General features: G+C 40.1%; 1 protein-coding gene across 5 annotated transcripts in view; it reads right to left on the reverse strand.

Moving 5' to 3' along the window:
* Positions 1-396: 396 nt before the first annotated feature.
* The window catches only part of lrrc8d (leucine rich repeat containing 8 VRAC subunit D), a 113,506-nt gene continuing 101,593 nt past the window's right edge, over positions 397-12,309 (reverse strand). For all 5 annotated transcript variants that reach the window (XM_062978041.1, XM_062978040.1, XM_008109279.3 and 2 more), the window contains one exon: positions 397-11,208. In XM_062978041.1, the coding sequence (XP_062834111.1) occupies positions 8,624-11,206 (2,583 nt within the window). In that variant the 5' untranslated portion in view covers positions 11,207-11,208 and the 3' untranslated portion in view covers positions 397-8,623. The remainder of the gene's footprint in view (positions 11,209-12,309) is intronic.

Here is a 12,309-nt window from a genome sequence, read left to right on the forward strand (position 1 = left end):
CTGTGAAACAAGTAACAGTAACTTTACTTCAGTTCAATGGGTTGAATAGAGCAACAATATATACAGTAGTCTCTCTGGCTTCTTACAGAGAACAGAGGGAATAAACAGTCCTTTTAAAATAGTCTTTAAATATGCCTCATTGCTTTATAAATGATTTGGCTTCAGAGAGTCGGCAACCATTGATTTCCTAGCTGTTACCTCTTTGCTCTCTGAGGTAAAATGCCTGCTCAAACCGTGTCTCTCAGCAGCAAGGCAGAGGCAATAGCCAATCAGAATGTTGGCTCCTGGCACGCTTAGCCAATCAGCTGTTGACACGTCTTTCCAGTCAACCCATTACATCATGGTGCCTTTTACAAATCCCCCCAAAATCTACCCCTAGGAAGTGAAATTAAATCCTGGAAAAGTTATTTATTTTATTTATTTATTTACAGTATTTATATTCCGCCCTTCTCATCCCGAAGGGGACTCAGGGTGGATCACATTATGTACATATAGGGCAAACATTCAATGTCCATAAACACATCGAACCGAGACAAAGACAACAGACAGACAGACGCAGAGGCAATTTAACCTTCTCCTGAGGGGATGTTCGATTCCGGCCACAGGGGGGAGCAGCATCATCCACTCTGATGGCACTTCCTCACTTCCTCATTCCAACGTTGTAAATTAGTTAAACTTGCATCCCCACTTTTTTTATAAGTGGTACTTTATTTCCTACTTGATAGATGCTACTATCTTTAGGGTTGCTAGGTCAGCAACGAGCAGGGGCTATATTTTTAATTTTTAATTGATGGGTGCTCACCCCACGACGGGCTGGCCTCAAACTCATGACCTCATGGTCAGAGTGATTTATTGCAGCAGCTGTTTACCAGCCTGCGCTACAGCCCGGCCCCATGGAGAACCTATCTTGTTCATAACTTGGGGACTGTTGTGGAAAGGGCAAGGTATAAATGAACAAAACAACAACAATGGGAAAGTTACTTTTTGCAGTTCCTAGAAACTCTTGCTGTGAATGGGGTAGATTCCCCAGCTGTAGGCATTTTAAAAAAACTGTTCATACTCTAATTTCATTGTAACATGAATACAGCAAGTCTATTTCATTGCAGAGAGAAGGGATGTTATTTTGTTCCCTCTATCCTTAGTTCGCTCTGTGACTTTTTTCTGCATAAGCTACCTCATTTCTTATCCCACTCTGCGAGTGTCCCCATGTTGTTACCTTAACTGTGGATGAAAAGCAAGTCTCTTTGACTATTAGAGGGAATGAGAATATTGCTTAGGAATTTCACAGAAGACACAACAGCCCCCAAGCGCTTAAGATGAATCCAACCCAAACAAAAACAAACTGAAATTGTGGATAAGGTCACGTCTAAACCAGCTTCTTCTCATGTTTCATTTAGCCACTTGCTTCCTGGTCCTTTAAAGGGAGAAAGTAGTGAGATGTGATGTAAAAGCCAAAAGAGACTTGCCAATAAAAGGTGTTTTGTGTTCTGGTGAGTTTGTGAAATGCAAGCTGCTCCCACTAATAATTAATGAAATTATTAAATCAGGTGTGGAGGAGGGACAAACAGAAATGTAATGCCTTCTATGCTTTCTTTAGTAATTTAAATCAAGCATTAGGATTATGCGGTTCCCCAGATGTAGCAGGACTATAATTCCCAGGACTCTTCACCATTGGATAAATTGGCTGGGATTGCTCAGAGTTGCAGCTCAATGTAACTGGAGGGCAACAGGATTTCTACCACTGCGTTAGAAAGTGCCAAGAAGCATACGCTTGATTGCTTGATGCACGGAATTTGATGATTCAGCCCCTATAATTTCTATTAAGGCCAGTGTTAATCTATGAATCAATCTTCACCAGTCTTCTCACTTGGGAGTACAGTATCACCCATGTATCCACAGGCCACGCACGTTTTCAAAAAATGTTATCACTAAATATTTACTAGATCCTCCAGGGAAAGTTTATGATATGCTTGTGCAAGACATTGACCAGAGAACCTAGAAATTCTAGAGAAATATTATTTCCAGACATTTTCTACATCCTCCAATGTAATTGTATTATACACTTCTGCCAGAAGTCATTTCAGTAGGGTTCACCACTACCTGCAACTTCACATTTCCAGGGTAAATCCAGGAAATTATTCCCCATGGATACAAGGATTATGCTGTACTTCTTTGAGACATATGAAAGAACTTATTTCATGTATAGTGGCTGATGTCTTAGTCATCTTGTTAAGTAAATTTTATCTAAAACCATGGATTATAGCCATGCCAAATGGATGTTTTTGTGAGTTGTAAGCAAAAAAATGGTTTTAAAAGCTCTGAGGAAATGTAAGGATGTTTTAACAGAACACAGTCTTTAAACCATCAATGGAGGCATGCTGGATATCCAAACACATATCCACCCAGCTCATGAGCAGCACAGGAATGCCACAGCCCTCTCCTGCTTTTGTTCTATTATTCCTGGTATTGTGAGCAGTCTTGGACAACATGAAAAACATGCAAATCTGTCCATACAGACTAAAGTTTAATTGAATAACTATCTTTCCCAAATGGATTAATCCCTTGTGGCTCCACTCTGATTTCTCAAATAATATCATATATGCAGAGTGCAACTCAGAAGATATCAAAGTAGTGGTTCTCAACTTGCAGGTCCCCAGATGTTTTGGCCTTCAACTCCCAGAAATCCCAACAGCTGGTAAACTGGCTGGGATTTCTGGGAGTTGTAGGCCAAAACATCTGGGGATCCACAGGTTGAGAACCACTGTAACAGAAGTTTCCATGTTGCAATGCAATGAATCAATTTTTTTTTTTTACATCATAGGACCTATCCAAGATGCTGAACCCTCTTCTCAAAATAGATTAATCATCTTGGATAGTTCCACTAAAAGCTGGAATAAAACCTGCAACAGAATCACTATACATTTTTATTTCCACAACGTTATGACTCTTCTGTAAGATCAGGGAATACTGACATGAGATGTAATCAATACTTCCAACTAACGAATGTTTACAAAGTTCCTGTAATTGCAATGTTCCTGTTTTGTGTGATAAGTGCTCTAGATTTGTATGTTCCTGTGGCACCAAGGGCGAAAAAATTCTCCAAAGGGTCATTTGATTAAAAAATAGAAAATACAGGTGGAACTGAAACCATTTGAAAGTGAAACCATAACCAAAACTCTTAATTCTTTCTTATCATCCCAAGGAGTCCTGAAGTCTGAAGTGATTGCTTGCAAAGGGGCTTGGGGACAAAATTAGGGTAATCTGGGGCGGAAGGAACTGAGCCAGAGTCAGAGTATCACTGATTTGCACATTCTAGCCGCACAGTAGTAATTGTGATCCTCTTCAAGTAAAGCCATAACCATCATCTGACTTTCTGGTGCTCCATCGCTCTTAAAGTGATTTCCTACACAGTGTTAGGAGAGGAGGAGCTGAGACTATAATGATTTCTTCTTCCATGAGACATGGCCACAGTACAGCAGGACAACAGTAATAACATTTATTTTTCTTGAAAACTTTGTGATACATGACACAGTCAACCCCAGACATTTGCTGGGGTTAGAGGCAGAGGACCCCTATGAAAGTGAAAAACCATGAAAAAGCAACTGCTTTTTTTTTTTTTTTACTAATACTCTAACTCTCTAGGAATATTTAGTTTTACTAGCACGACTCTATGGCCAGCTGACCACAGAATTTCATTTGAGTAACTAGCGATTTCAAGAGAGATGTTCTCTAGAATTCTCTAGGTTCTCCAGGATGACTGGAGGAAGTTGACCATGAGTCACACTGGATGAACCAGATGGAACATTTTTTAAAAAAATCAATGAATAATCAAATCTGCAATTGTGGAGAGATGACTGTAGTTACCATAATCATTTCAATGAAAAATAATCTTTTACGGAACATTTTAACTTTTTCTTCCAATTCCTTCAGCTTCTTTCAATAGTGAAATACTCCAGAGTTCTCTGTGGGAGCAGAACTGTGCTACTCAACCTTTCTCCATATAAAATGAGCTTTTAAAAATACCAGAATGATAGGGGAAAGCATTCTTTAATATCCCACTGTGCACAGTTGTGGGTGCTTTTCTGTGAGCCTGGACCACATGGCAACACCTGGGAAGAGGGCCTTACAAATGAGTCATGGGTCCAACAGTGATTTTGGAAATGGATGCTGTCAATGAATGTGGTTTGAACAAATCAGCCCCAAAGAAAGAACAACACAGCATGCTCTCTACCAAACAACTCAGATTATCTATTCACCCTGGAGCCTCTGATTCACAAAGGAAAAAGGAGTAGGTTGGCGCCATGCAATCCATTTCAATATTGCTCATTTTCCAGTGTGACGGCAATTGTAACCTTCTTTGCAGCAACAGCACCATAATGACCCTTTTTGGGAGCAATGATTAGTCGCCAGCTTTTTCATTTCACAGCTAAAGTACTCATCTGGTCTGTAATTTCTTTCCTCCTCGAGAAAAAGGAGCTTTACTCAGCCCTATTTCTGAAGCATGCTTTCAATCACATTTGGAGATGTTCTTCTCAGTTCCAGCAATGAAGCAGAAAAATGGTGGGGGTGCAGACAAAGACTTTATGGGGCATGTCTGGAAAGACAAGTGCACTTTTTGCATTCCTGATATATTCAATCAGAATAGCTTTCAGTCTCTTAATGAAGCTATGATTCTGCTGGGCCAGCTGAATAGATGGGAATGAACAAAAAAAAAAAAAGCAAAAATAAAAGCATCTACATGGTGAAGTGTGACACAATTCCCATCCACTGGTTAAGTTCGATGGGAGCTGCAGTTCAATACCAACAGGAGAGCTGCACTTTGTCCACCTTTGATATAAAAGGTTTCCCTCAAAGATTAATCTTCTCCATCTTTCCAGAACAATCACTCAATCAACCTACCTACCTTCCTTTTTCCTTTAGTCACTAAAGTTTAGTAGGTTTATCTGCAGCAGCATTAGTCATTTATTATGCTGATATGTAAGGGGTAATATTATTCTTGTTGTGTGTCTTCAAATTATTTCAGACTTATTTTGAACCTAAGGTGCTGATAGCAGAATTAGTTCATAGGGGTGTGCCAGTGTCTTACTCTGAGGCTGAGAGTGTGACTTCCCCAAGATCATCCAGTGGGTTTCCACAGCTAAGCAGAGACACAAAACCTTGGTCTCCTAGAGTCATAGTCAAAAACTCAAGTCACTACATACCACTGGAAGGAGTAATATAATATCATAATATGGTTATCTTGAGAGCATTTTACCTTTTCAATGAGCATACCTGAGCTTGAGTACTAGAACAATGTACAAATAAATACATATTATAAAAGATTCTAGAAGACTATAAACTAGTACAGTAGGAGTTATAATACTCACATGTTGTCCAATGACCATCACACAACAGTTGTCTCACAGCACTCACAGCTGCAAAATGCTCTGGGAGGGGATGGAAGGAGAATATTTACACAGCAACATCATTATGGGATTTGAGTACTGGGACCAAGACAGCAACAGCTATAGTAGCTAACCTCTGGACCTTTGACGGCCAACCTGAATCCTTCCACAGCTCATAAACACCACAGAGATAGTCCATAAAGTTAAATCACAGAGATTATCCATAAAGTTACAAGAACTAAGCTCCATATTAAAAACGTTCTACGCTGGAATAACAAATATTCCCTTACAGATATTATTTTACTATAAAGGAGCCACTCAGCAAGAATTGATCATATAATCCTGTACAGGTAAATATCAATGTCCTATTGCATTCAGTTGACCTTAATCCCAGCTAAATTTTTAAGGACTACGTCTTCCGATTGCTGTGAAGAGAGAAATTACTCAAGCCTCACTATTGCCAAACAGTCACAGCTCAGGGATTGCTGTGAATACCCATTTGATTTTTTTTCTTAGCCGTCTTATGGCATTTATAGAATTCTCTTCTAGAACCTTGTTTCTACTGCAGATTTTCCTCACTGTCCAGCTTTCAAACCTTGTATTAATAAAAATACTGTGGCATGGATGGCTCTAACTTTTCTCTCTACCGATACATCTATACATTGAGGATGTTCTCAAGTTCGTTCATAGTTGCCCTTCCAAGTCTAATCCTTCTCCTTATTTCTTCTCCTGATTGAGCCCAGGTATCTATATATCTTAAACTGTTGGGTGTTTCTTCCTTCAGTCTTCGTGTCTCATTTCTCTAGTCTAATCCTGGTTTCTGTATATGTTGAGCATTAAAGAGTTAGGATAATAAAATGCAGCCTTGTCTAACTCCTTGCTTTCCTGGTACAGCTTGAAATGGTTCCCACCATGAAAACTCCTTTTTGTGTTCTTAAGTGGACAACACAAGGCTGAATGGATAAAACAAAAAGACATATAGTTTCCTCTGATTCACTCCAGCTCTACACTATCACATGTGCTCTGCTTTTGGATTATGCCTTTCCTAATGGGGAAATCTAAGTCAGACTATTGGTCCAGTTAGCCAAGTTTGACAATGGCTCACTAAGGCTTCAGAAAGGATGTTTTCCTTGCACTACCTGCGATTCCTTCATGGTGTCCCATCTAAGTACTAATCAAACCTGATTCTCCTTAGCTTCCAAATGCATACAAGGTTGGTTGTGCTCTTCATTGCATAACACACATGGCAGCTCACAATAGATCATGGCTGGGAAAATCCTCCCCCACCCCCACTTTGAGAGGAAAGAGAGAAGATTACGGATGGTGGTGGCAGATGGTGGTGACTGCTACTGATCTCAAAGCCTAGTGCTTTAAGCCTGTGTGCCCTGGCTTTGCTTCATAATTGAGCACCTTTTCCCAATCCCAATGCTCTGTATGGTAATCTCTGGCCCTGTGAAAATGCTGTTGTGCCTTCATTAGTTGTTGGTTAACATAGTTCCTCCCATATTTTTTTAAAAAATGTGATCCTGAAGTGGACATTGCTACATCGTTTGTATGTCAACTCATGCCCCAGGGAAGTCTGTGAAGTCTGTTACCATGTCATCTGGAGTTCCTCAATGTGTTGATTGACACAGGTTATTTATAACAAGTATCTCTGAGTCTGTGTGAATAAGAGATTTGGAACTCATGTGAGCAGGGATTCTTGAAGTTTCTATGTGCCTGTGCTCTTTCTGCCTTTACTATTGAACTTTGTATGTATGAGTTTGCTGTGATAACCTTATTGTATGGAATAATGTCTTGTGCATGGGGGTGCTGCGGCAGAATGGGAATTGCATCCCATGAACATTTCAGGCGGAGGGCTTCTGGTCCTACTGATCAAAGGGTAGGTAGTTAAAGGTAAAGGCTTTAACCTGACATTAAGTCTAGTGGTTTCCAACTCTGGGAGTTGGTGCTCATCTCCATTTCTAAGCTGCAGTGTTGCCGTTGTCCATAGATGCCTCCAAGGTCATGTGGCCAGCATGACTGCATGGAGCGCCATTATCTTCCCGCGACTAGCAGTTTCTCCTGACATGAAAAAAAAAACAAAAAACTCAGACATGAGTGATTGCCAGTGACAGAAGAGCCTAGCAAAGAAAATATTACTTCACAAGCAACACAGTGCCATCTGCCATTTAGAAGACACTGCAGCATGTACTACATGTTATGTCACTAATGACTTAGTGAATTCTTATACATCCCCAAAATTAAGCTTCGTTGAATTTAGTGGGCACAGGATTACACAGCTTGAGTAGGAGGAACATTCTCATTCATACTGCAAAGTAGATAGAAAGACACATAAACATTGCCTAATGCAGGGGTCCTTCAACTTTTGAAGTAAACTGCCAGTTCACAGTCTCTCTGTTGGGGGACTGGACTATAGTTTGGGGGGGGGGGGGAATGAATGAATTCCTATGCACACTGCACACATCTTATTTGCAGTGCAAAAAAACAAACAAAACAAAACCATGAAACAACACAATATTTAAAATGAAGAACAATTTTAACCAACATAAACTTACCAGTATTTCAATGGGAAGTGTGGGCCTGTTTTTGGCTGATAAGATAGTCAAGTTAAGTAGGATTGTTTTTGTTGTGTGCCTTCAAGGCAACCCTAAGTCTAAAGTTTAGGGTGGGTTGGTAAATGACCTTGGAGGGCTGCATCTGACCCTTGGGCCTTTGATTGAGGACCCCTGGCCTAATACAAGGGATACAAGAATGATATCGAACAATTCACTACTGGATGTGCATATATATTCCTCTTGCTGGATGAGTGCCACCAAACAAATCAAACCGATTTTTTAAATACAAAAAATGGATTGTCTGCCAAGGAACTCTACAATGACTGGAGCCATTAAACATTATTTATAGTAAGAAAAAGGTCACCAGTTTAATCATGTACATTAAGCAGGCGAGCAATTTGTAAACATTCAAAAGCGGCAGCATCCAAGTTACAAACATCTTAAAAGAAAAGAAGAATCAAGACTGCTGAAGGGTTTCCCGCCCCCTTTCTCTTCCCCTTCCAAAAATGTTGGAAATGATGTTTTAAAATACTACAAACACCAAACAAGCTTCTACCAGCCCTAACAGTCTTTCCTCATAGAAAGTGAGTGAGTTCCAGATACTTAACACAGGATTTTTTTATAACAATATGTACTTTAGCATTTTGTGTGTGTTAAGTTACTTGGGAGTTCAACCTCAGCTTAAATCCCATTAGCAAAGGGAATGTTTGTATCTTGATTCAATGCTTCTTTGACTTCTGAAGGCAACGTGTCAAAGAGGTGATCTTCCACAATGAGTCCACTTTTCCTGAGAAGCCGACACAGCCCCAGCGTAGGGGGAAGACGGTCTAAACAGTTCCCCTTCAGCTCCAGATGTGTCAGCTGCAACAACTGGCCAATCTTTTCTGGAATCGAGGTGATACAGTTTTGTCCCAAACTCAAAGTCCTCAACTTGGTGCATTTAAACAACTGTTTTGGCAAAATATCCACTTTATTTCCCGTGACATGAAAATGCTGCAGATTTTGGAGCAAGCCTACTTCCACAGGAATCACTGCGATGGAGTTGTAACTTACATCTAAGCATCTGAGTTTCTGTAAACTGAACACTGCAGCTGGTAAAGATTCGAGTTTATTGTTGGAGAGGTAAAGGGACTCCAAATTTTTCACATGGGTAATGGAAGGAGGAATGTTGACTATTTTGTTGTGCCACAATTTCAGACAGGTCAGTCTTTTTAAATGCTGAAAGCTTATGACTTCTTCAATTGTGCGTATGCTATTTGACTTTAAATCTAGCTCCTGCAAGTTACTGAGACTGAAAATGGCGTGGGGAATCCGCTCCAGTTCACAGTTCTGCAATTCTAGCTCTGCTACATTCATCATTTTCTTAAGGCTATTCAATACAAAGAGCTTGGTGCCATCATTATGAAATACAAGCTTGGTTAGATGTGGTGCCACATCCGTGATGTTTGAGGGGATTTTGGTCAAATTGCTTTTCACGTAGAGAATTTTAAGGTGCCTTAACTCTCTGAGTGATTCAAGTCCTATCATTTTATTATTTTCAGAGTTTAAGTTGCCTATCAGGTACAACTCACGGAGATTTTTAAGCAAGTACACCCAAGCTGGGATTTCTGCCACGTCGGTGAATTTCACATGCAGGCACCTCAGGTGGTCGCGAAGAAAGCTGAAGGCTGTTTGTTCTACTTTTGCAGGGCAATGGTAGAGATGGAGCTCTTGAAGATTGGTCATCTGGGAGATTTTAGCTGGGATTTTTGCTTCCGGGATTAGCTCAAGTTTCAGGACGTCCAAGTCTGTAAGATCAAACACTGCATCTGGAACCCCTGACAGCATGAACAAGTGCAGTTCCTGCTTATCTTGGGCGTTCCTGGACACATGCTGCCTCAACTTTTCAAAAGTCCACTCGTGATTCAAGCTGATTTCCCTCAGTTTATTTTCACTCACCTCTGACAAAAAGACACCAAACCGCTTGGAGTACAGCTGATCATATTGGTCAACCATGTGTAAGAGAAATGCAAAATCATTTTTAACATCTGGAATATCACTGAAACTGCTCTCTTCCCTTACCTTTTCAAAAGAGTACTCCTTCAGGGGTAATCGAAATAACCAGAAAAGTGTGTACAGACAGACAAAACCATAGACACAAATGAGGGAGATGTAACTAATGAGCAACTTTTTCAGCATGTAAGCCATATTGTGTGTGCATTCAAACTCTTGATAGCCAGTTAGATGTTCTACTTTGGGCATGCATGTGTGCTCAAAACTGATTTCATTGACAAAGTTTGCTGTGTAGCAAAGAATAAATATGAATTTCACAGTTTTGATGACAGTCTGAACAACATAAAGCTTATAAATTAAATCACTGTCCTCCACATGAGCCCGAAATTTTCGTACTTTCTCAAAAAGAGCTTTGGCTTGCTCCCCATCTTTTTTGTCCAAAATAGTCATGCTAGGGACCTCAATGACGGGCTTTTCAGCTGAAAATTTGAAACCAGTTTTGTTTATCATGGGGGTACTGGCATTTGGGCTTCCTTCATCACTACTGGTGGACACATGCTTTGGCAGAGACTGGGCCCCAGTCAGTCTCTGCTTATTCTCTTCAGAATCCTCACACGCCGTTTCAGACAACGCTTTTGTAGTCCAAGGGGACTCAAAGCACTTCCCCAAGATGGAGACAAAATGCTCGATCTTGGAGCATGTTTTGGGGTATTTAAACCAAAAATTGCTGCTGACCATTAAAATAATAGTATGTATCAGAGCTAAGTAAGGAAAGTACTTTGAATACCAAGGAAGAGCCAAGTGGTAACACATCTGGTTAATAAAAACATATTGCTGGTAATCCAAGTTGGTCTTTCGGCCCAGAGGATCTTTCTGCTCTTTCTTCACTTCCTGATTTGGAACAGTGGAGTACAATGGTGGAAAGGTAGTTCGGCTCAGAGGTATGTCGGGTGTAACAACTGATGCTCTCTCGAAAGAAACAGTCGTCGCTGTCTGTGTTTCTTCATCTTGAACAACTGTGGTTTCGGATTCTGGGATGTTTACTACTCTGGCACTTCCCAAGGGGGTAGGCTGTATTTTCACATTGACAGCTGACTGTAACACAGGCAAACAGACCACCTGATCTTTGGTCAGTTGCATGGTTCCAGCAAAAATCGCAACCATGAGCATAACCACTGCCAGATAATCCATAAATACGTCCCACCATGGTTTCAGAATACGGTATGTCGGCTGAATGTCATTGAGAGATGCAACTTCTGCAAGGGTAAACATTCCTGTTAACAAAATAAAAGTAACAGTCATTTATCGTTGACAAAGTTGAAATGTAAATTTTTAACTGCTATTAACAGATGCCTCTTTTTTACTTTCAGAAACAGAAAGAGAGGAAACACTTTTACTTCCCAACGTGAGGAACAACTCCATGTCATTAGCTCAACAGTTGTGAATGCTGTTGCATAACAAAACATCATGAAAGTACTATACATGATCGTTATGTTCGTTCATTTGTTAAAGAAATGCAGAATGTTTTCAAATGGTCAACTGTAATATTACTGCATCATATTCACTACAGCAGCAATTAATGACATGTGTTCCTCCACATGTTACTGACTGCAAAGTGCCATCATCTCTGACTATTGGCTATATTGGATGGGCTGACTGAACTTGCAGATGGAATGGCTTGAAAGCCACACAATTGTCTTGCCTCCACTAAAGTGAAGGCTTAAACTTGAAAATAACATTTTAACATAAGCAAATGGCATTGACTCACTGATCGTGGAATCCACAGGTGTCAAAGGACAGTGTGATACATTAATGGTGTAGCCATGTCTCTATCAAATAATATCAATTAAATTGCCATAACAAGGATGAGTTGCTTACCTTTAAATATAATTTTTCAAATGGTCATCAGTGAACTCACATTAATGGGGTTACTGCACTTGTGCAGTGTGCGGGTATAGTAAACCCATTAGTGTGAGTCACAGAGACCATAAAGAAAAAACATCAGAAGGGCACAAGGAAGGAAAGGAGAAGGAACAGTGGACCTAATTGATTTTGATGAGAGAGTTAAACATATTAGGCATATTCCACTGAAATCAGAGGGAATGAAATTACACTACTTTATCCAACTCCTGCATATAAATAGCCTAGTTTTAAACAAGTTTGCTTACAAGTAAGCTTCACTGAGTTTAATGAGCCTTCCTCGCTTCCAAGTGAGGAAGAATAAGATTACAGGTTGAGTATCTCTTAACCGAAATGCTTGAGACCAAAAGTGATTTGGATTTTGGAATATTTCTAAATACATAGTGAGGTATCTTTGGGATGGGACCCAAGTCTAAACATGAAGTTCACTGATGAAGTTCAGGCTTGTAGGCATA

Source organism: Anolis carolinensis, chromosome 4 (genome assembly GCF_035594765.1).
Source record: "Anolis carolinensis isolate JA03-04 chromosome 4, rAnoCar3.1.pri, whole genome shotgun sequence".
NCBI classification, from domain to species: domain Eukaryota; kingdom Metazoa; phylum Chordata; class Lepidosauria; order Squamata; family Dactyloidae; genus Anolis; species Anolis carolinensis.